This window comes from Lepisosteus oculatus, chromosome 11, assembly GCF_040954835.1.
Source record: "Lepisosteus oculatus isolate fLepOcu1 chromosome 11, fLepOcu1.hap2, whole genome shotgun sequence".
NCBI lineage: Eukaryota > Metazoa > Chordata > Actinopteri > Semionotiformes > Lepisosteidae > Lepisosteus > Lepisosteus oculatus.
Genome location: NC_090706.1, coordinates 41275148 through 41300221, shown reverse-complemented (window position 1 = coordinate 41300221; position 25074 = coordinate 41275148). Strand labels below are relative to the sequence as shown.

The following is a 25074-nucleotide window of genomic DNA, read 5'->3' as shown; positions in this document are numbered from 1 at the left end:
TTTTTCAGAGAGCATCCCTGAATCTGGCTGCCGGGAGAGACGCTTCTCCCCAGACGTGCTGCAGGTCAAACAGCCGCAGTGTCTCAGGGAGGGAGCTCCTTTCCTGAACCCCCTTCCTGTTCCACAGGAGCTCATCCAACAGTTTAGGGAATTTCAAGTGATTCTGCCCCAACTCTATCCTAAGGGAAGCACAGGCAAATCCATGATCCCTTCGAGCTTCAGGGATGAGTGGAAGACGCAGCAGGAGTGTTGGCTTCGTCTCCGGTTTGGCTTTGTTGCGCTTGGCTGCACCTGGGAAATTCCCAGCCCTGATATCTCGGCTCACGTGGTCTAAGACGTTATCTCCACAAACGGAACGTGTTTACTGTAAACCTGGGGTTTTTTTTACTATGGGAGAAAAGCTGCTCTTCATTGGAAAATCTCTGATGTCACAACCGATTTTTTCCCCCTGTCTCCCCAGTGAGATCTGCGCAATTATTTGACCGTGCTCAAATGCTTTGCGCGCTTTTGTGTAATCCTCTTCAGGGCTGTAGATTTAGGTCAGCCCTCATAAGAACGAAAAACTGCAAGAGTCTGATAATGGTCGAACTGACGGATTCAGCAGCTCTGTCTGGCTGAGGGCTGAGGTCTGGGCACAAGGGCACTAACCACTCTACTCCTGCCTTGGCATCTGTCTGCCAGTGCAGTTCACTAACTTATGATGCAGAAACAGAAACAAGTCTGACAAAACAACCACAAATGAAAAGTTAATAATGAGACACAATGAGAGTCCTGCTGCTGTTATCCAGATGCATTTTATTAATGAAGTGTATAGTAACAACAACAATACAAAATCAGACAATGATGCTAATCCAGAAATTAGTGTGGGTACAGCCTTCTTTTTTAAAGAGGCCACATGATCCTGACAAAAAGCTCTAGTTGTCTTTTGAATTTTGCGCATAAATGTCATCTCTCAATGGTAAATGTTTGTTTGGAGAACTCTTCTTCCACCTGAATATCCAGGGAAACCCTTTAGGATCATAGTGTTTATCTTATACAGCAGCAGGTGCCAAGAATAGAGGGATATAAGAATATGAAAAAGCTCTGGCGAATTCAGGGCCACCTCAATTTGCTCTACGTATTCGACATCAGGTCAGCAGTCTTGCCCTTAGAGCTGTGTCTGTCTGCCTGTCTGCATCAAGGGTGATTCATCAGCTTTTTGACATCACACAGCATTGAACCATATTTCTCTTTGAAAGCAATTAATTGATCATTTATGACATTTTGAGATATTGCATTTTTCCAGGATTTTATAATGAGTCTTTAAAATATTTAAACACTTTGAACTACACTGTGGGATGTGGTCCTTGAATATACTGTATCGTACAAGTGAAAAATCATCCCAACCTAAGGACTTTATTAGAACATGGAGGATGCCAGCACTGTGAAATTAATTCAGTACTAATACTGGCAGTGCGTAGCATTGGCAGTTCCTGCTACTGGTTGTATTACTATTGCTTCTCGTGGATAAAAGTGTATGGAAACCAGTAGGGCAGCCCTGAACAAGCTACTATATCACTCTTCAGGCAGGTGTCATTTCACAGGGGTACAGGGGTACATAGAGCATCAGACAATGTTATGTCAAGAAACACAAAACAAAACTGCAAGAATCATCGAATGTTCCAGTCCGATCGGGCCTATGCCGTGCTCACAGCAATGAAACACGGTTCTGGAGAGAAAGAACTCGCCCTCAAAGAGCTGTGCACTCAGCTGTTCCACTCCCGTTACCCTTAGAGACAAGGGTGAAAGCAAGTAGCTGACTGCTCTGCAATAGTGCAAAAGCACATTCGCCATTTTGAGAAGTGTGAACATCTGAACAAGGCTGTGATACACTTCCTCTTGGGCAGTACAGGAATCCTGGCTCATATGCACAAAACATCCGTCTTCCATTTCTGACACGCAGAGTCATGGAATGCACTCATTTAGAATTAAAAGCATAGAAGGGAATGTTAAGACCGTTTTCTGTTTTTGTTTTTGATATTTCCCCATCATTAATCAGCTCTGTTAATCATCGCTACTGAGCTTTCTGCCTCCTTCCTTGTGCCATCAATCACCCGTTTCTTATTTGCGCTCTGAGAGAGCAGGTACCCAGCAGTGGCCTGGCAGAGCAAGGAGACCCTGGCCCTAAACAACAAATTATTTTTTAATACATACACTCTTTTTGCTTGTCTTTCTGCTAGTCACCTTTAAACTCTTACAATTGATTTTGTTAAATGATTTTCTGCGATGAATCTGCAGGTGGAATATTTCTCCTTCAATGCGTAATGTTTTCAAACAGAACTATGTTGCTGAAACCGACATCTATCATAGAGTAACATTTCTGTACACCGTAGGTTTTGGGTACTGTATGTTCTCATTGTTTAAATTAGCCTGAATGCGTTGTAGTTATCTGTCCTGCGAGATTCCCCACTCCTTGCTGGTTCTTGCTTTCTGATAACCTGGTCTCCTGCCTGGATTCAGCTCACAGGTCCTTTGCTGCTTTAGAAATTCTGTTGCTGACTCAGCTGTGTGCTTTGGACCCGATGAACTTATGAACCGGACAGAAGTGTCTTGGCAATTTGCCATATCACTCCAACAGCATATTAGATGTGACTGTGTGGATTTAGCCACTGTTTACTTCAGTATTTTAGTGATCTGCTTTAAAAAGACTGATGTCTTGGATTCTGGAATCTTTGCAGTAGATCAGTAGATCATTATTGATCTACCGAAATACTAAAATATAATAACAGTGCGGTTTTCAATAAATGTCTTTAAATGTGTGGAATAAACGAGATTGTATTTAACTATACAGAAAACTATACCTGAGGGTTCAGATCTAGTTCTGTCTCCCATGCTCTGAACTGTAGGTGAATATTTCAGTTTACTGCTGCTGTAGAACAGGCAGTGCAGCGTCTAGGTGATGTATTTTTATACATCAAACACAAATATTGATTTACGTGTTCTGCTGGAGTTAGTACGACCTGCTTAAAATAAATTAATTAGTACAAGGAGAAGCTCACAACGTGTCCTCTCCCAGGTGATGAAATCTGACTCCTCTTCATGTCTGTTTCTTTGCATATCGCAACTCAAGAGCTACTCAATTGAAAGCATCCATCCGTTTCCTGGCTCCGGGTCACGGGGGAGTCCGAGCCTATCCCAGCAAGCAACAGGCACAAGGCAGGGTTCACCCTGGACAGGAAGGCAGACCAATTGAAAGCATCCAATGTGTATATTTGCTTTCCTTCTTACACGCATGAAACAAAGTGATTTCTTCATGAACGGGGACTGTGAAACCTGCCCATGTGCACTGAAATCCTCTGAGTGTCGACCCAGTTCTGCAGTGGTGTCGCCCTGGAATAACCCCTCCCTCCAGAAAAGCACCTGTTTGTAGCTATCAGACGTTCTGTGCTTTATCAGAACCCGGCAGTCTAAAACATTTCTGGTGCTGTAAATACTCTGTTTTCACTTCTACATTGCCCATTATGTTTTTAATTCAAATATTTTATAACTCTGCTATATGCAGAATGATAAGGTACTTATTTGTGTCATTGAATGTCTAGTTGCCCAGAGATTTGAAGGAAATGGCAAGTGGGTGTGAGAACGTTCGTGTCATCACTGAGCCGGCACTGTGCTGGTGAAGTAGGAATTGGGGATCGTGAACACGACTAAACCTGGGCTGATAAGAAGGCTTCTAGCGTTTAAATACATCGATTTGACACCTAATGGTGAAGTAATGTTGGGAGAATGAATTTGTAAATACTTCAAAATCTCCTGTTGCTTTTCTCCCTGAGTGTCCAGCCTTCCTGCGCTGTCTGTGTCTTGAATGGATTTGTTTGTTTTTGAGTCGGCTTCTTTCTCTTTCTTGCTATCCCAGCAAGCAACCGGCGCAAGGCTACACCCTGTATGGGAGTCAGTCCATCTTAGTATTATTTATTTATTTCTTCTTATTAAGATTTCTATTTTGGATAATTATGTGCCAAACACATGTGGGCTTTGATTCTGGGGTCACTCGTAGGGTGGACAGGAACTCTGTAGTTTGAATTCTGATCTGTTGAGATACGGCCGCCAGTAGACGGTCAGGACCAGAGTGGAGCTCGGCAGCGGGGCCGAGGGGAAACTGGGAGAAAAGGAATGTATCCCGCTGATCGCGTGAACAGGGTGATAGTCCAGCTGCCGGAGCAGCAGGTGTTCCCCATGTCTGGGTGTCAGGCCGGGCAGCGAGAGTTCTGGGGTACCGCAGGTTTGGTCCACGGTCCCTGGCGGAGCGAGACGGAGGCTGTGTGGAGACGAGGCCCTGGGCCCCTCCTGGGTGGAGCCCGAAGACCGCTGTTGCACTGGATTATGGGAGCAGAACTGGCTCCGCTAAAAAAAGCTGCTGCTGCTGTGATAGACAGCTGTTTCCTGCTGACAGCACAGGGGCCACCCCACAGCTGGGAGACCTGAGAGGATCCGCGAGGAATGGATTTCACCATGGATGGGAAAGTTTTGTTTATAGGGAACGAAATACGAAGGCCATGCTGCCACTCAACCCTGGCGCGCAGAGAGGTGGTTTGTGTGGCATCTCTGTGGCAGACTCTGCTGTTATTTTGGCCTGATGAGCCTGCTTCCTCTGAGCCATGCACAGACTGTGCATTCTCCCACACACGGCTCTGGGCGCTGAGTGGGAGCAGGCAGATGAGCACATATACAAGGGACAGGAATGTGAGGGGAGGATGTTTCACTGACTAGAGTTACTTAGCACTCTCAGAGCTAAAAAAAACAGAAAGTGAGCAATTAGCTGGAAAATCATTTTGGAAACCCTGTTGCTAGGAGACAGGTTAAAGGAGGCAACAAAAAGTAAAGGTAGAATATCTTCCAGCATCTGCAGACTGAGAGGTACTGCTGTGTCAAAACAACAGGCTCAAACACATGAAGATCACTGTGCAAGACGCAGCTGTGGGCTTTTGTGATGGGTTTTAGTGTCGTTATGAGAACTGGTAGGATCCAAGATGGATTTTGAAGCTGCATTTGTTCTGGTGGTGCTTTGGTGATTTTAGGTTGAAGTAACCATGTGCAATACAGTTACAATGCTCTGTATTGGAATGTGGATGCTGTTCACACAACTACAGAAACTCCAGATCTGATAGATTGCCAGTTCAGGCCAGGGCTGTGTCAGAGCTCCCCGGGGACATCACAGAGGGGCACAGTGCGAGGTGTGCAATGTGTACAGAGTGAAAAGCAGAAGCCTCTCAGTTTCAGCATTCCTGTGTCCATTCACAATAGCTGGGCAACAACAAATGTACACAAGTAAATGTTTGAAAAAAGTCCCTTAACAATGTAAGAATTTTAATATTTTCTGTGTTAACAAATGCTTGTCTACACACGTGTTTGAGACAAAACTAGTGTTATGAAATGCTACAGAATGCAGTTCTCGGATCTCATGAACGCAAGCCCCTTGGCAATAGTATTGAATCAGGTTTTCTTCCCCATTGTTTCTTCATAATAAATACTTAAGTCCCATAAAAAGCCTCCTTCAAATAAGTTTCTTTTTATCAAAAATATTCTCTTTTATGTCTCTGTGAATTGCACCTTAACATAAATAAGCAAGCTGGTCATGGTTAATCCAGCTATTGTCTTTTCAGATTTCACAGAGACTTAGACCTACAGCCCTGTCCCTCCAGGCCAGAGTGCACAAGCGGTGGTGGTGGGAGGTTGTGTGAGCAGTGAAAAGGGAAACATTGTGAATAGTTGTGTGTGTGCGGACATGTGCACTCACGCAAGAGTGGCTGTAAATCATTCTCTGGAGAGATGCGAAGCTGGACCTGTCTGTCAGGCCGAGGGGTCACACTAGGCCAGCTGGCAACCCTGTCTGAGCACAGTGGCGCAGAGGAAACAGCCAGGAGCCTGCAACCAGGAGGAAAGGAGCTCAGCTAGCAACAGAAAAAATCCAGCCTGGATTTAAAAAAAATCGCGAGGACGTGTCTGCCATTGGCTGGCCGGCCTCCTGTCTGCGGTGCAGTCCTGCCTCACCCCCTGTGCTTCCAGGAGGGTCTCCGGGTCTCCACGTGCCTCACAAGGAATAAGCAGCTTTCCGATCACGGATGGATGAAAACACACGTCTCCATGGCAACGGGAGTTTGCACTACATCTCTGGAAAGCAGCGAGGAGAACAGCTGCAGTGCTCCCGGACTGCCAGGCACAATGGCAGGGAAATAAGGATACTGTCCAGATGAGATGTCTGGTGTTTTCTCTCTCAGCCGGGGGGCTGCGAACTCCACGTCCCCTGTTGTCTTTCCCCTGAGACGTGATTCTGAGTGCAGGTGTCGTGATCCTGGCTGCTGACACAGGTGCCGACATCAGAGGTGTTCCGCTAGCAGTCTGTGATACCTAAGAGGATCTTAGAGGATCCTTTAATGCAATATGGGTAGCAGCTCTGATTTCACTGAGACTGGTGATAGGATGAAGACCTTTAGGATAAACAACATGAACAATTGAACTGTCAATCACGCGCCAGAGTTGACACACCTCTGTCCTGCAGGCGCACCTGGTCGTGGAACAATGCCTGACATGCATCAGGGTCGCTCGCAGTCACAGAAACAAGAAACCCAGCTGCCCATCAGGCCTGCCACCTGGACACCGGGGGTTGACGTGCTCCAGAAAGCCCAGGGTGTGATCGCGCTGTGACGGGCTTGCTACAAGGGAATAGCACTGCTCCGTGCTCTGATGTACTTTGTTCCCTTTACAATCTCCAGCCACTGGTGTACAGATATCAGTGTTTTCTCACTGTGAGACGAGCCTCACTGTCCTGCTGTGTTTTGTCTTGCAGTGTGTGGGGACATCCACGGCCAGTTTTTTGATCTGATGAAGCTGTTCGAAGTAGGTGGGTCTCCAGCCACCACACGGTACCTCTTCCTAGGGGACTACGTCGACAGGGGTTACTTTAGTATTGAGGTGAGGTAAATGTTGTGGGAAAATGTGCCCGTTTTGGTGTCCTCTTGTCTTCTGTCTCCAGTCCTTTCAAATTTCAATAGTCCTTTATATATCTTGCGCTGATTGGCAACTTCAGCCCTTGTGTCTGAATGTTGCATATTGTGTGGTTTTTACATGGTTCAGCTGGAAACAATAATGTAGGCTTTGACTCAAGAAGTGCTGAGCTCGTCCTGGTGTTACACGTTGTATTTGCCAGCCCAGAAATAGTGGGCTGATTGTGTCAGAGTGAATGTGATGCTATTTAGAGGTCTCCAGTCAAATTAGTACTGTACATTTATATAATAAATGTTTGCAAATGTAATTGTTTCCTACTCGGATATCAGTAAAAGAATGGCTAGCTTGAGGCCAGTTTTATCTTAATTCTTTACAAGAAGAGTAAGAGAAAACCTTATAGAAAAGCTGAGAATCACAGCAGTCTGCCTCAGTGGACCTCAGTTTTCCTACCTTTCAAGAAGGTTTAGGAGTCTGGAAATGCGCGCTCTGGTTGTCTTTTTTCCTTTGTAACGTCTCTTATTTTTGTCCTTCTTTTCCAGTGCGTTTTGTACCTGTGGTCATTGAAAATCCTCTATCCAAAGACATTATTTTTACTCCGAGGAAACCACGAATGTAGACATTTGACAGAATATTTCACTTTCAAACAAGAATGTAAGTACTTTTGTCTTCTTTGTGTGTGTTTACATGCAAGGTCCAACGTCAGGGTTAACCATAGAAGCACCTGCCTTCTGTTCAGGCACCCCTCGTTTTGAAATTAAGAAAAGTCAGACACCATCAGAGACCTTAAAAAAACATTTCTCATGACAAGACTCAGTAGCATCACACTGAGCGTATTAACACCATTCGGTTGCTTTATGATTAGCTGTGTTTATGATTATGGGGTGGAGCGGTGGCTCTGTGGCTCAGGATCTGCTCCTGTGGCTGGAAGGTTGCCGGTTCAAAACCCACAGCCGGCAGAGGAATCCTACTCCATTGGGCCCGCTGAGCAAGGCCTTTAACCCCAGCTGCTCCAGGGGCGCTGTACAATAGCTGACCCTGCGGTCTGACCCCCAGCTTCTCTCCCTGTCTGTGTGTCTCCTGGAGATCAAGCTGGGGTACAGTATGTGAAAAGATGAATTCCTAATGCAAGAAATTGTATAGAGCTAATAAAGTGATGTTATGTTAGTATCCCAGGATTTTTTTGGTATATCCTATGAAAACCAGCTGTCAGTCCCTACACATGCAGTCACACTGCGGCTCAGAATGTAACAAGACATACCTCGAAATAACGCCCTCCCACTTATTACCGACACCGTCTTCTTCCACAAGGAAAGGAGGAATGGGAGAGTTACTGTACAAGGCCAGGATTTGCAAGAATTAGAAAATATATTGCACAGGAATTTGTTAAAGAAACAAACAAATGTTTTCTGTTTGCACTTGATCCTCAGTGACGTAAAAATCGGGGGGGTTCAGAATACCCCTGATGGGCGCAATTTTACTTGTGAGTGATACATAGTTGTGTCAAACATACTGTAGGAGTGCAGGTGATTAGCTAAAAAATAAGTGCACCTTTCAATGAAATTATTTCACTAGTAGACCATGACCAGGAGTGCTAGGTTAGAATTGATGTTCTTAGCTGTGGGTGAAAAGCACACATATTTCTAACAAGATTAGCAGCGGCACTTCATGTAGTACGGAGAGCCTCCATATATGAGCAGAGAGAACCTTGCAGCCTGTGAGGGAAACTGAGCCTATTCCCGAAGCACAGGGAGCAAGTCAGTGCTGCTCTCAGGACACTCAGGAGTGTGGCGGAAACCCACGTGAACACTGAGCCAACGTGCACTGCGGCTCACTAACTGGAGTCTGGACATTTATCCTGTGGACCTTACAGGTTCAGTCTGTGCACTTCTCAGCTGGACTCCTTGGAAGTCTGGCGATGGGCATCGGGCTAAGTTGTGCTGAGTCCAGCGGTTAGAGCTTGAAACATCTGAAGGGAGAAGTGGTCTTAAATGCTCTGTGCACAGGAAGCAGGCTCTATTTCAGCAAGGATCTTTGTTCTCAGCTCACGTGGGACCCTGAGCCAGATCTCCGTTTTTCAGATTTTAAAATAGTTGGCAAAGCCTAGAATAGGCGTCTGTCATCCATAGGAGTGCAGGTGATAAGCTAAAAATTAATTTCAATTTGAATCCTTCACCCTCTAATGGTTATGATTTCCCAGATGGGGAAGTCAAGCAGTGCACATCCTCAATTATGATCTATTTCACATTAGAAAGACTTTCCTTAAAAATGTTGTTTTTTAGGGCAAATTATACCCAGTGGAAAGAACACATGAATAGGAACGTGATGCTTGAGACTTCTTTCTTTGATTCTGCAAACTGTGCGCTGATCACACTCTTCTCTGGAACAGTGTCATTCTGCAGGAAAACTGCGTTTTTCTGCCAATTCCTCATCATAATCTGGTTCCGTCTTTGAAGGAAATGCTCCCCATGCTGGTCTGTTGTAGACTCCCAGTGGCTGGACACCACTAATCAGTGGACAGAGCAGACGTCTCTTTCATCTGCAGGTGGTAATAGGTGCTGATTGTAATTGTGCCAGAAAGACCTACCAAGCTTGTATCATTTCCTCCGAGAGTGCTGTGCGCACTGAGACTGGAGTCGCAGGCAGGCGTACAAGTTCACACCTACAGTAGCTCCATCACACTTTCGCTGGTGTTAATGCAGTTCTGGGCTGGAGAAGACGGTATTAAACTGTATCTGTGAGTGAAATTAAAGTCATTTCAGATCCATTTTTAAAATAGCGGAATAGTGGACCCCGCCAGTATATCGCATTATTTATGCATTAAAAAGTTGTGCTCCTGGTTGATTGTCTCAAGAAGGCCAAGCTATTACGCAAGAGTAACATCTGAGGGCCAGACGGTGATACAACAAGACAGTGCCTTGACAAGCGAGAAGATAGGAAGCCGAGGGACACGGAGTCTCAGGGGTGGAGGGTTTACGGACGGAGTAAAGTCTTATAAGTAGATGGAGATCGCTACAGTTACTCGTTGCCATGGTGACACTGACTTCGGAAAAAGCCCAGGCCACGGAGAAGACAGAAAATCACGAAAGCGGTCCAGGGGCCGAGCTCGGGCGTTTGGAAGAAACAAGAAGGCAGACCAATGCCTCTGAACAGAGAGAAAACAGGAGAAACACCATGAAGACTTTTTATATTCAGACTGCAGAGAGAGTTAGCAAAACAGTGAGGGTATATTTCTGTGAAACACTTTGGGATATTTACTTGAAAGATGCTATCTAAGTTATATATCTAAACATCCATCGCGCTAAAAAATATATTAGTAGCAGTATGCATTCTCACTTCGTCATCAACAACCTCAATACTGTTGTTTTTATTGAAAGGCAGCCCGCCCTGCTTTAGAAAGAAATGTTACAGCAACCCCATTACAAAGGCAGATTCAAGAAAACATTTGGTTCTTTTACGTGTACAGGCTATGAAAACACAGTGATTTTGTTCCAGACGATGGTGTTGCACAGCTGTTGTACCTCAGTGTGTAAAAACAGGAGGCCTTTTGTGAGTCCTGCGTTCTTCGTCACTCCACAGACTGCACGCGGTGTCGGGGCTGCGTCGTGGGGTGCAGGCGTCTTTCTGTGAATCAGGACAGGGTTCCAGCTTCAGCCAAGATGATCTCCAGGCAGATCGTAGAAAAAAAGCCCAGCGCAGACTGAACTGCCAGTTTTCCATTTTTGTTTCACACTTGCTGCCATATTAAATGATCCGTTTGCACGTGACGTTTGAGCCATTCTTTATCCCACGGTTGTGAATCGACTCTGATGACATCGTGAAGCACGTTGCTCCAGGACGAAGAAGGCCCTCAGAGGTGCCTGCACTGCTCAAACTCTGCCTGTCTAGAAGGAGGTGGGTGACTGAGATGGGGAAGACTTTTGTCTTGAGAAGCTAAAAGGAGGCAGTTTGAATCTCGGTGCACCTGCTGTTCGTACAGCAGAATTGGAAAAAATCATTTGTACACTGCAACATACAGTAAAAAAGCAATCCTTGAACTCTGTACTCCGGGTCAGAAGGCAAGATGCAGCACAAAAGGTGTTCAGAGCATTTTGGTCTTGAGCATCATTTGCTCCTCTTCATGAGAATTTCTCTTTTTCTGATGCTCACCAGGATCCATTAATCTGACGTTTTTTCCTTCTTACCTCATGCAACACCTCACCTTCCCACTACCCCTTCTAAAGTGTCAGAATCGCCTTCCTCTCCCTATTTTCCCACTTTATTCTGCTGCACATGCAGCATACCCAGGATCAGGTAATGGATCCGTATCCTGAGTCCCACCCAGACCCACCCTAGAGGCTCCAGTGATCACGTCCTGCCTTGGTGATGCCTCAACAAACAGACCCCAGCTGGCACCCACTGTGTTTGAAGGCTTGCTGTGCATTAAGAGCGAATCCAAACATTTCGACTGTGACTTACTGAAAAAAATGCCTCTTGCTTCTGGAAACCTTGTGACATGGACAAACTTTGGAGGAGATTCCTAATGGAAATATTCGGATTGGCCTCACACTCCTGCTCTTCCTGCATCTCTCAGCTCTCTTTGCTCACTGTTTCTCTACAGATTTCAAGATCTCAGCAGTCAAAAAGGTAAAGATATTAAGAAAACTGAAAACACCTCTTCTCAAGACTGTGGGGTTCAGATGAGATGCACAAAGGATCAGACTGCGTAAGCGCTGTCTGTGGAAAACCTCAGCTTTGTTTATAACCTTGTGCTTAAAACTGCATAGCAATTTAAAAATAAATAGGCCAGTGAGTCAGTCAGGTTCCAGAGGTTCCGCTGTTCCAGCTCCTAAATAAAAGTCAGGACTGGTTCCCTAATTTTACTTGTAATTGTAGAAACGTGAATTGGAATGAAAAGATAAAATGGCATGAAAAGGAAGAAATCCTTGCAGAGATATAATTGATTAATTGGAAGGAACAGAAACTCCTGAGAGCAGCAATAGTTGCAGGGCAGCAGTAACAGGAAACCCCAGATCAGAGGCACACGAGAAACTTTAAGTGCTTGATTACATTCTGTACAGTACAGCAAAGCTGAAATGGCCTCCTTGCTTGACATTCTGTTAATAATTGATGCAATCATCTGCACAGAGAAATCCAAAGACTTTCACACATCTGTTTGAAAGCCTGATGCCAACAGAACAAAGGAAAAACCAGTAAGGAGCTCTGTGGAATAATATCTACATCATACCATACAATACCATAGTGTACAACACCAGTTTGGGGGGGAAGGTTACATCCTGATCTCCCAATCATGTCCACTCGCTTGCAGGTGTAGGTCTCCCACCAAGACCTCCCTTTGTGTATCTCTCTCGCATTCCCCTCCATCTTTATCTACACCCGTGCAGCCGCTCCCTGGCTCATTCCTTGCACTAGTGAGGGGGTTTGGACAGCCTGTCCAGCCTCAGAGAGGCTGCTATTCCCCTAGCTAGGTGAGTCCACATATTTTGTGTCTCTCTCGCATTCATTATAATCCAGTCAAAGTACTGAACTATATACACTTACATGTAGCCTGGCCAGGTTCATCTGTCAGGGTACGTCTGTGATTTCACCGCCTGGCAGGTCACAGCAAGCATGTTGACTGTTTCTCTGGGTTTGCGTGTTGTTTGTTGGTGTTCGATTCAGGTAAAATCAAGTATTCGGAGCAGGTGTACGACTCGTGCATGGATGCCTTCGACTGCCTTCCCCTGGCAGCCCTCATGAACCAGCAGTTCCTGTGTGTCCACGGGGGACTGTCGCCCGAAATCCACACCCTAGACGACATCAAAAAGGTAAAAGCAGGAAACCGGTCACACTCATCGAGCGCAGCTAACAACAGCCCAATCCCAGAATGCACGCTGGTAGATAGATTCCCCGTCGCCGGATCAATACGATGCCTTGAATGAATCAGAAATGTGCTATTTTGGTATTGGAAATGCGCAAGGGGAGCGCACCACTTCTTCCAGAGCTTCTCGCCCTGTTACACCTCGTACGCTCAAAGCCCACAGTGTTCCAATGAAAGCCGCTTGAAATAATGCACTGTTCTAACGAGCAGCTGCTAACGAGACTGGACGGGGCTGTGTGTGAGGTGGCGTGGGCCCAGTGAGCTGCGACCCATAAACCAGCTCGTGCTTTCAGGTGAGGATGAATAGTTTGCGACACAACCTACTGTAGGAAATGATGAAAGGAAGGAAGAGGAAGCTCTGCAGTCATTGAGCTCGTTTGGCTGACTGTAGCTCATTGATCCCAGGATGTCGTCCAGCAGTTTCTTGAAAGAGGCCAAGGTGTCAGCCTCAGCAACCCAGCAGGGCTGCTTGTTCCTGTCCTCTCGTTGCCACGTGTGACCTGTGGTGTGTGCTGGTTCTGAAGAGCTGCCCCTGGTTCCCTGAGCCCCGGAGTGTGGCCATGTGGGGGGGCTCAGCACTCTCAGTCAGCCAGCTCTGGCCATGAAAAGCTGAGAAAAGCCCCTTGTTTTCGTTGCAGTTCTGGGTTCTCTAGAGGCGACGCCAGTGAAGTTCTGTAGCTGTGAACGCCTGTTTTTTTTTACACGTCACTGAAGCTTTTAACTTTACCCTCATCGGGGCTGTGTTCCGGGACCAGAGCTGAGAGCCACTGGTGTAAAAGTCTATCATTATTTTTCTTGTTATCTAAATGCATCAGTGTTATTCCACTTCACCTTAAAGAGAGCTGTTGGGTGTCTGCTGAAGCTCTCGGGAGTCTGATACAGAATGCGCGGGAGAGAGGAGCAGCTGGAGGGACCTCCACTCAGGGTCCATGCGCAGCCGTCTGCTCTCCGGTTTACCATAGCTGCTCAGTTCAGGCCGCTGCTCACTTTCTCTTTTGTGTTTCTCTTTGAAACTTAAAATAAAGGTGAATCCATTCTTTATCATTAGGTTTTCCATCGTGCACTCTTAGATCAACTGCACGCACTGGACTAGCGTGCTTCCAAAGTATTAAAGAAAAACAAAAGGTTCACTTTAAATAAGTATGAAGGTAGACAGAAAGACGTTTATTTAATATTTCAGTTAACAAGGGAAGGTCTTAGTGTCTTTTTGAACTGAAAAAAGTAATTTGTTTTGTTAAAAGCATTTTGATATAAAAGCTGTAGAATTAACTTGGTGTTGGCTGCTGAGTTCTGATGCAATTGAATGACATCTTCAAAGACACTTGTTGACACGTTCTCAAGTAGCAGTGCAGCCTCATTCACTAAGTTTCTAAAGACACAAATGCAACCTAGAACTATTTATGTCTGAGTAAGGCAACAAAATCACATTATTTCAATGTTTTGAACACTATAAAAATGAGGCATTTTATTCAAATTATTTGTAATTTCTATTTGACCAAGTCCTTCTCTAGTCAAGCTGTTTGTTTGTGACTTTTCGGAACAAGACTGCAGGAGGTTTTTTTCTCCAGCTGGACAGGTTTAAAGAGCCTCCAGCGTTCGGGCCGATGTGTGACTTACTATGGTCAGACCCGCTGGAAGACTTTGGAAATGAGAAAACACAGGAATACTTCAGCCACAACACAGTCAGAGGCTGCTCATACTTCTACAGGTAAGGTCTCTCGCCCTTGTCCCCGTGATGTCTGTGACATGTTTTCATAACACAGGGGTTTCAGTAGAGGCAACTGACCTTTGGCTGAAGATCCTGACATCCTAAGCAGGAGGAGGCCGTTTTATCTGCTTGGCTTGTTTGGTTGCTACTGTAGCTAATTGATCCCAGGATCTCATCCAGCTCCATTTTTCTTGAAAGAAGCCAGAGTATCGGCTTCAGCAACAAGGCTGGGTGATGCATGTGTCACCCCACAGATCCTTTGTGTCAGCACATGATTATAAGAAAGCAGAACTTCATAAACATCTTATACTGTATATCGAGGGTTATTCCTTTATGCTCTAAAATTCTCTGAATTCCGCAAAGCCAGTGTTTGCCAATGTGATAAAATTAGACATGTGGGATATGCCTTCTTCGACAGCTTGTGTAGAGAAATCGTTCGCCAGGGCGCGTCTGTATCCCGTGCCTGAACGGAATGCCATCTCAAGGCTTCGTTCCGCCTGACATAGGATTCAGGGATCGGCACATCTAGGCCGGCCTGACGTTCACTACAGGTCCTTCTGGCCTGACGCCACAGCCCGTAAGAGGAATGCTCTTCCCCCCGGGGAAGTCCCCGACGTGTGATCGCAGACTGTCCTGCTGTCTTTATCTTGACGGGTTCTGCTGACAGCCAGGCGAATCGCTTTTTGATTTCCATCAGCTCTCCCCCCCCGTCAGGCGCTGCCAGCTTTCCCACTTGCTCAGAGCCGGCCGCCCTGCGCTCTCAGGCCTCTCTGTCTGCGTGACGGCTCGCTCACCGAGAGTCGACGGGCGGCCGGCACAGCTGCTCACTCTCGCCGTCGGTGGGCGTCCAGTTGCAGGGCTCTAGTGGATGTTGAGCCAGGGAAACACCGTGCCAGGACAGGAATCCAGATGAGATTCAGAATTCAGGAACACGTTGAGAATTTTAGTTACTGATCTTACAACACCTCATTTAAAAAATGCATTCTTGCTCATTTTTTAAAGAGTATGGATAAAGGTATGAATCTCTGTAATGCTAATTGTCTTGCTCATTTTTTAGAGATAGGATGTGGAGGGCTGTAATGCTACTTTAATACAGGATGTTGTAACTTGTATTGGGGTGTAATGCAGACCTGGAGAATAATTTCCCCTCTTGAGTGCAACTGCAGTCGGAATCACTGCTCGAAGTGTAAAAATTAGCAAAGAGAACAGCCCTGGAGGAGGAGGGTGAGAGATGTGAAGCCGTCGTCGATCCAGGGAGAGTTCTCAGATGCGTCACAGTCCCGGGGGATGGAGACGCAGGAAAGGTCTTCGTTTTTAAGGCACATTATGTCTTCACTGTTATTTCACATGGGGGGAGAAGGTTGGGGTGGGGGGGGTGTTTTTACACGGGAAAGGGAAGCAGAGAGGCAGCCCTGGAGCGGCACAGTGGCGGAGCGTGGCCACGCGTCACACTGCCAGTGTCTGACTGCTGGGAAGAAACAGCGGACTGATCTCATCAGGATCTTTGGCATAGCGCACAAGCTCCAGTCTAGTGTTTACTGAATGGTGCCGGAAGGAATAGCACCTTGGAATGTTTACCATAGAATGTCTGCACTCACTCTGATGGCTAATTTCGAAATGATAAAGATTTCATTTTTATCCCAACCCAGTTTCGGTGTATATTCACCCCTATATACCGTACCGCTGGGTGTTTTACGGAAACAGCACGGGTGAGGTTCCTCACTCAAGGGTACAAAATCAGTTTCTCAGCAGGGACGTGAACCCACAGACTTCCAGTTGTAGGTCTGGAATCCGGCCCACTGCTCCTCCATGACAAGATTCCTAAGGAATGCTTGCGGTAGTACTAATAGCATGTTGAAGGCACTGTAAAACAATGGGGGAAAAAAGATAAAACCACAATAAAAGTGCAAAAATAATATGGTAAAATTATCAGAGCAAAATTTTATATGGGATAGTATGGGCAGTTTTAAATCTACTAGCATTTCTAAAACATTGATTTACTGTACCCATGCTCGATTTCCTGTTAGCTACCGTGGAGCTACACCTGTAGATGTCGTCTCACACCAGCTTTTTAGCTTCCTTCCAATGGTTGCAGTTTTGTTACTTTAATTAGCTTTTACATCAAAAGGCTACTGATTGAATAAGGTTTGCAGATAGTGCTCAGATCACGTGATGACCTCCTCTACACTTCACCCCAGGTGACTTGCTCAGTGGGATGAATCTCGGTTCTCAGAGTCCAGTTGGCATGGAAACAGAGATTCCGAAATGTTCGAAGACTTAACAGCACATTAAAGAGGCAGATATTTCTGGCCTCGTGCAGCTCAGCCAAAGGTGTGGGACTGCCTTTGCCCAGATTAGCCATTTCTTACTGACCAGCATCTCTCCTCTTTTTCCCATCTTCCTCCAGTGGAAACAGAGCCAAGCCCTTGATCTTTGATCTTTTTTTTTCTTTCTTTCCCTTTTATACTGGCAAAGGCTTGTCAGATCTAACTGCATGTAATTTCACCGCCTTAGCCTACTTCTCAAATGGCAGGGGAGTGGAGTAAGGAGGACGGATGTATCCAGAGGCCTGAGATTTGCAGGTGCTGATGCTCTTGTTTTCCTTCTGAAGGCTCAGTTGTTTTTATTAAATATTGGAAATGTTCGTCAAACTTTGATTTAACACAGAGAGGCCTGACCCACAGCAGCCATTGGAACAGAGGAGCTGAAAGAGGCTGCAGCCTCCTGCTTCTGGGATAAGCAGTGAGAGTCAGTGCAGATACAGCATGAGAAAGTATTTCCATTGCTGGCTGTGTTAAGCAGCTTTTTCATCAAATAGACCTTTATTTGGGTGTTCTTAAGAGGAATTTATTATTGCATTAAACTTGTCAGGAGTGCTTAGATCACTTGTGTATTTTATTTTGTCTGGCCCATTATCTCCTGGGCAGGAGGTTCAGCTGTGTGCAGAAAATAAATTCGGCCAATCAGTGCCCAGCTCTCAGAATAAATGTGTTACTCCTAGGTCTTTTATTCTTTCAGAGCAGTTCTCCGATGTAGAGTATCTGGAGTATGACACACCTGCACTGTAAATGTCCATATTTTTATCCAGCTTCTGAAAGCAGCTCAACGCTGCTCTTTATTGCTGTGCCCCAGCAAAAGACAAAACTCTTCAAAATCAGTTTGAATCCTGGAGTTAATTAATAATTAATGGAGTTTAATTATGGATCTTTTTTAAAATGAATGAATCAGATCGGAATGAAAAACGAAAAACGGTATACCAAACTGGAGTTGCACAAGTAATTGAATTACAGCAGAGTCCTCTCATTTCAAAACAGAGCTCAGAAAGGGAAAACCTACAGCAAGTTTGTAGCCCAAATATAGTGCACCATGGCAACGGGCTCAGTGGGATTTACTGTCAGTAGAACCAGAACTCGCCGTGTGCCTGTGATCACAGCACTGAATCGCTGGCCAGCCCTCTCAATTAAATGATTGAAGCCTTTAAGCTAAAAGGCACAACATGCATTCAACCAGATTTTATAGTGTTAATTAAATTTTAAGTTTAAATTTGTTGCTTTTTTAGTACAGGAATTAAAAACCTGCCCTCGATATTGTATACTAACTCAGTGAGGTAAACCTGAAAAAAAGGGAGATTTCATTTCAAAAAGCACTTGTGATGAAGGGATTTGTGTGCTTTCTACAAGCTGAATCAGAAATGTTACTACAGAGAGTCTTTTGAAGAAGGAGATTAACGAAGCCTTGTAAACTGTCTTATACCAAACATTTCAGTATCCACTTTGAAAAATAAAGAGCAGAAATATTATTGCAGTTTCTCACATAGTTTTGCAACATCGTACACAGTACAGAGGAGCCCACAGACTGTTTGACCTTATGAAAGGCGACCACATACACAGGATTGTCAGTCTTTTTCTACGGCTGTGTTTTCCGATATTTCAAATCAACTGCCTTTACTACCTTTCCTGCACCAGACCATGGGAACTCAGGGGTATTCAATGGTAAACTCACCACAGACACATTTGTGGTTTTACTGTACCTGGTACAGTATGTGATGATACTCCTCTATTCCCCTAGTCCAGTGTAGTAAAGTATATAGAAGGCAGGTTGAAGCCACAGGGTATGTGCGGGGCTCAGTGACACAGCCGCGATCGCAGTCACGACTCCGTGAAATGACTCGAAAATACATTTGTGGGGTAAGAGAAGACCTGCGGATAACCTGGACTTGGCAGCCTGGAGGCTAAATGGCTGATTTGAATGAGAAGCAAATGTATATTTTTTTAATTCGCTTACTTTTACTAAATTACCTTATTTTAGAAATCTTGGATCTTTCCTATCAATATTTGCAGTATTAGGAGGCAGCGTTTAGTCAAAGGTCTTTAGCGCTGGTGGGTTGACAAGTGTTGACAAGGGCTTGTCGAGCAGAACTCAGGCTGTCAGGCGGACCAGAGGATGTGTTTTCACCACTTCCTCCACATTGCAGCAGCACGTCATGGCAAGTGCCACTGTTCTCAGGGCCGTACTACATGGGCAGATCTGGGGTTTCCTGTGCTATAAAAAATGCTTGCTGAAGACACCCGAACGACACTTCAGATACCTGAACTATCATTCAGGGTGAATGAGGCAAAAACGAAAAGAAGGAATTTTATAATGTGAAGCTGGGGGCAATCTGCTGAATACAGTGACCTCAAGGGGAGTTCTGGCAGGCTACTGGCTGAGTAAAGCCGTGTGAAATTTCATTATTACTTCAGGATTTTATGATCAGTGTGTGCATGACTTGCAATTACAGTGCAACAGGGAAATGTCAGTGTTTAACTGATCAGTAATTTTTACATTTAATTTTAAATCTCTTTTCCTTTCGTGCCTAACTAGCTCTCAGCAGGCTCCATCACTTTTTCACAGCCTTGTGTCTGAAGACATTTCTTACAGGCAGACGGCAGGCTGTTAATGGAGTTTAATTATGGATCTTTTTTAATACTGTAGAGATTGGAATACAGTACGGGTTGTAGTGAGGCCAACAGAGGGAGCACTAGTGCGAGTGACTGGATCTCTGCTCTTACCAGTTAACAGGAAAGACCAGTGCTTGGGCTTCAGAGGCAGACACTGCCGACCGCCTGCTGAGCCAGATGAGAACGAGCTGCAGTGAGCACTGCAGCAGCAGGACAGGCACACAGCACACAGCAAGGGCGCACATGCAGCACCTGCAAAGTGTTCACTCCCTTCCAATGGTCCCAGTTACAGAAATGATGCACAATGAATATTTTATTTGAAAAACATGAATCCTCAAACCAAAGACATCTAAGGGTAAGATAAGCTACAGTAAATACCAGCAAAAACGAAAAATATAATACTGATATATGTATAAGGTGTATATACAGGTATATGTTTGGTGCAACCTTTGCCCATCTTTCTCAGAAGATTTGCTCAAGCTCTCTCAATAGGATTCAGATCCTGACTTTGACTGGGCCACTCAAGAACATTGACTTTCTAATTCTTAAGCCACTCCAGTGTAGCATTGGGCCTGCTGAAAGCTGAACTTTTCTCACAGTTTTTAAGTCTTTAGCAGACTAGAAACAGGTTTTCCTCTAATATTTGCCTGTGCTTTGTTCTGTACATTTCTCCATCCAAACTAGCAAGCTTCCCAGTCCCTGGTAAGGAGAAGCATCCCCATAGTTTGATGCTGCCACCACCATGCTTGACTGTAGTGATGGTGCACATGGAGAAATGTGCTGTGTTGTAAATAAATCTTAAATCTTGATTATTGCACGCAGACAGATGCCACTCAACTAATTATGCACGATCATTTCGTACACCTAAATTAATTAAAGTTGCTTCAAAGTAACCTGAATTTACTTCAAAGTACCACAACTGCAAGATTTAAAGCAACGTGATGTGGAAACTGTGTTGAATACTTTTGCAAGGCACTGATCATCAAAGGGCAATCAGGAAGACAGAGCAGTCAGGGAGTTTCTATGCACTCATCAATGATTTCGATCCAGCAAGAGAGATGTAAGATAAAGGTCAGGCTGAATCAATGCTGCAGGACCAGAGCATCCAGGTGGAGATCAAGCTTTCTTACATTTTAAAAAGCCTGAAAAGGCTGTTTGAAATAATGTCATGAATTACACGTCTAGCGGACCTGTGGTTCAGGTGGGGAGCTGCGTCAGTGACTGTGGAGTCTTCTTCAGGTGTGTAGTGGGACAGTGTACCAAGCCCTTGTGCAGGTGGATTCGCTGTGTTCCATTCCGTGTGAAGCAGATTGATGATGAGACTGATGAGCTTTTCTGGATAATTAAACTTCTAGAAACCAAATGAGCTTGATGTGTTGAACCGCCTCCTCCAATGTGAGAAAGTCCTGCTGCTTTTTCATTATGTCTCTTGTTATCTCAGTATTTACCATTTTTTAGAATGTTAACACTTTGTATGACTGAGATATTGCATTGTTATGTTTTACAGTATCTGGTGATAAAAGGAAAAGCAAAGCTGAGCAAGAGAAACGTAGGATAAATTCATTTCAAGAGGCTCTTGTGAAACATGTGAGATATTTCTAGATAGATAAGTAGAGCATCGAAAGGATCAGGTGGATCAGGAGGTGACTGCTAGGTTACAAAAAAAGATGGACTGAAAAAGAAGGTTCCAAGACATCTCACTTGAATCTCCTCATTGTGAGAGTGCACAGCTCTCCCAAGCAGTGCGATGTGTTTCACCGCCCAAGTCTCTCCACAGTCGATCGGAGATTTGCAGTGTGGGGTTGCTATGCCAACGAGCTGCTCTCGCCTCGTTCAGAGCAGTTGTGGGGACAGAAAGCAGTCAGGATGAGAGGATGTTGTAGGCGCCTTGCTCAGATTAGCTTCTTCACTATTTTTATTGCCGTTTGAAAAGTCGTGCCTAAAACTGTCATTAACCTGTATATGACCCCGATCCGAGGTCTGCAGTTTGTTCCAGAGGTTAAATGAGCCTGAACGCGCTCACAGTAGTACATCGGTTTACATTCGGTTTCTTTCGCCTATCAGAAGGGACCTGCTGTGTCTGCATCGTAGACTACAGGTGCTCCCAGTCCTGATCCTGGAGGACCACAGACCTGCAGGTTTTTGTTCCAGCTGAGCTCTTAGTTACACAATTGAATCCCTAACTGACTTAAGAATAGGATTAATTTGAATTAATTTATTGTTTTCAGCTCTGAAACATGCTGGAGGTTGCCTTCCAGCTAGGGTGTTTGACAAGTAAAATAACATCCCAGAGTTTTGTGCAGGAAAAGAAACGTGCAGGTATTCCCGGAAGGCAGTTCACTTCAGGCTTCGATGCGCCAGTGGAGCTCAGCTGGAATGAGGACCAGGGCTGGAGCCTCTGGTGTAACACCCCGCTGTCTCAGCACTGCTCTGCTCCAAAGCATCCTGAGCTCGGTTCCAGGAGAGGTGACTGGTGAAGAGTAGCTGGCTGTGTATGGACGTGGTGTACTGATGTAGTAATGATGTGAACGATCTTGTCAGTTCACTGTTAAGCAAGGCGCAAACTGAAAGGGCTTTTTTTCACATTGGCTATGGTAAATGTGGAGGAGATTTTCACTAACTAAGAAGGAGGTCTTGTTGTTTCACGGTTCTCTTTTTTCTCTCCCTGTCTGTATGTCTTCCAGTTACCCTGCCGTGTGTGAGTTTCTACAGAACAATAATCTACTGTCAGTTATCCGGGCTCATGAAGCACAAGACGCTGGGTATGTCCTGCACCTGCCACTGCATGGAGCTTGACTCTTGTCCCGCTGTTGCGCCTCTTCGCCAGTATCTGTGGATGGACAGTACAGGTCCTGGATGAGCCTGTCCAGAGTGTGAATACTAACACAAGAGCACGGGAGCCCGCAAAGAGAGGAGAGACAAGAGAAAGCAGATCATGTGCTGGATCATATTGGCAAGATTATTAGCCAAAAAACTTCAGCGGGCTCATTAAGATTGTACTGTACTGAGTTGTTCAGATGGTGGGCTACTGACCACGTTTCCAAAGTTCAAGTAGGGAGCTGTCAACTTGCGTAGGCTGCAGAGGAACAAGTAAAAGTTTATTCCATGCTGAAAATAGAAAAAAAGAAACACAACAGCTTGTTCCTTCACATTTCCAAAGTGTCTGCTTCTATGCAAAGAAGTATGCTTGCATGCAAATCCTAAGATTGACCTCTTCCGAGCAGCAGAAATGACAGAAGAGGTCTTCTGCAGTTCAGTGTTAGTTCAGTGGAGACAAGTAAATGTACATGTATTACAGTTGTCAACAAAAGCAATATCACATGAAAGTTATTGCTAAAGATGTTTGTTTCTCCGTTCAATCAATTACTGTGAGCTCACTGTCATATCAATTTGCTTCAGCTCCTTAAATTGTTGATGCCTACGACTTGTTGACAAGAAAAATAATATTTCTGCGTCAATATGAGCTGAAGTCCCACACTGACAGAACTTTAGACAAAGGAAGGGTGTTAAGTAGGATGAATTAAGTAAATAATTAATTTAATAACCGTTTTCATTCCAATCATATAGGTGAAGTGGAATAACGTAACAAAAATAAGACTGTGTGGACAGAGGTGCACAGTACTTACTAGTTAAGTCTCTAAACCCACATTACAAATCACTGGCCACTGAGCTGAGTTTATATAATCCTTTCTCTGAAGAGAAAAGGGGATTTAATAAATTCTCACAAGAATTCATGAACATGGGATTAATTCCAGTTGGAATACCCTAATTGAAGTGCTCATATAAAAGTTAATTTTGATTAACAAGCACAGTCACGACTGTTAAATCGTGTTTCTATTTGGATGTGTTCATGTTGTTTGACCACCTGGGCAGCAGTTGTTCAGTTGTTTACCTCTCTTTCCCTTCTCTTTTTCAAGTTACCGGATGTACCGGAAAAGCCAAACCACAGGCTTTCCCTCCTTAATCACCATTTTCTCAGCACCAAACTACCTTGATGTTTACAATAACAAAGGTGAGTTTCTCCAGCCTGTGAAGTCATTAAAAACAACACTTAACGTTTCATGTTGCAGCCTGGTCAAATGGACATTGTTAGAAAAATTTCAGAAAAAGACCACAGCTCACAGTTACTGAAAAGCAAACATCATAAGGGGACAAAATAATATTTTTTCCAAATCCTCTGTAACTACAGATAGGAAAGCTCCTATTAAAAAAAAAAACATTTCTCGGTCTGGAAAGCCACAGCTGACAGTAACTGAGCCAGTTTTAGTTCTCACTTGGGAGGCCAGCTCTGTTTCTGAATGCTGTGTGTAGCCCTGTGCATTGTAACTTTCCTGTGCTGGGTGCTTCGGGCACGGTAGCTCAGGATCTGCACTCACTCTCTGGTGTGTAATAACGTTAGACCAATGCTTCTGGGAGAAGGCAACTCCTACAAACAGAGAACAGCTCTGATGTTGTGCTTGTTGTCCACGTTGGCTGACACTGAGACCATGCTTGCTTGTAGTCCTTCCTGGGCTCCTCTTGAGCCCAGCGGGTATTGGGGTGATTCAGGACACGTGGTGGATCGAAACTCTGTAAGAGTGACACTGCAGGCTGCTCAGCAGAGCCACGCAGACCTAGCGGAGACCCTGGCAGTCCAGCTCTTCACAGGCAGAGAAGCCTGTCCTGTAGCCCTGGGGTGTCCACTGAATTCCAGGTCCTGTCCGCCTGCTCCGCAGGTACAGCAGCACAGGCCATGTGCTGGGAGGATCGTAATTGTTCAGAGTCTGAGAGAGCTGAAGATCCTATTGAAAACCTTTTCCTATTATTTTAGTTAATTTGGACTTTACAGCACTTTCCCAATGTAGAACTGACATCCTTGTGCTAAATCTAACAGTCAATTAATCATAAAACTAATTATTTCACAGAGAGCTGTTTTATATGATTTTAGCTTTTTTTATGCACCCTCTCTGAGTATTTGTTCACAGTGTCCACTAAAGCAGTCTGCAGAATGAACATTTATCCATTCTGTTACCAATGAGGTGTGTTCTTAGATACAGAAGGAAAGGAGACATGTGACCGAATTGGAACAGAACTAGAGTCTTTTTTCTTGCAAGTATGTATCGTGATTTACACAAGCTGTAACGCAAATAAACAGCACCAATCAATTTTCAACAGAACTGAGCAGTTCTTCACTTGTCAGAAGACTCTTTCATTTATTAGAATGAAAATAATGTGGCCTGCAGACAGAACATGAAGGGAATCTCATCTCATCTCATAATCAGCAAGTTCTTTAACAGGATGTTCCCTGTTTGTATCAGGGAAGTGGTACCCCAAAGATTAAATATTGTTCCTATGAGGATGCTTCTGCACTTTTAACTGGAGAAATGTCTACACTAGTTTCCAAGTGACATACTGGCACTAGTCCAGAAGAAAGAACTTCACAAAGTTCATGTCTCCATTCAGCAGATTAGCAGGAGACGAAACAATGAGTTGTGATCCATAGTGCAATAATGTTGCGTGTAGTTCACACTGTAGACATCTTGTAGACATTGTAGGCTGAACTCTGACCCTGGCTACTAAGGTCCCCGTGTCGGTGGGGCACCTTGAAG

At 44.8% G+C, this 25074-nt stretch overlaps 1 protein-coding gene across 3 annotated transcripts in view; it reads left to right on the top strand.

Annotated features, from left to right (window-relative positions):
- LOC102692139 (protein phosphatase 3 catalytic subunit alpha-like) overlaps positions 1 to 25074 on the top strand; it is a 102835-nt gene that overhangs the window by 61922 nt on the left and 15839 nt on the right. For all 3 annotated transcript variants that reach the window (XM_015349947.2, XM_015349946.2, XM_015349948.2), the window contains exons 3-8: positions 6824 to 6948; positions 7521 to 7632; positions 12640 to 12785; positions 14407 to 14546; positions 22171 to 22248; positions 23404 to 23498. In XM_015349947.2, the coding sequence (XP_015205433.1) occupies positions 6824 to 6948; positions 7521 to 7632; positions 12640 to 12785; positions 14407 to 14546; positions 22171 to 22248; positions 23404 to 23498 (696 nt within the window). The remainder of the gene's footprint in view (positions 1 to 6823; positions 6949 to 7520; positions 7633 to 12639; positions 12786 to 14406; positions 14547 to 22170; positions 22249 to 23403; positions 23499 to 25074) is intronic.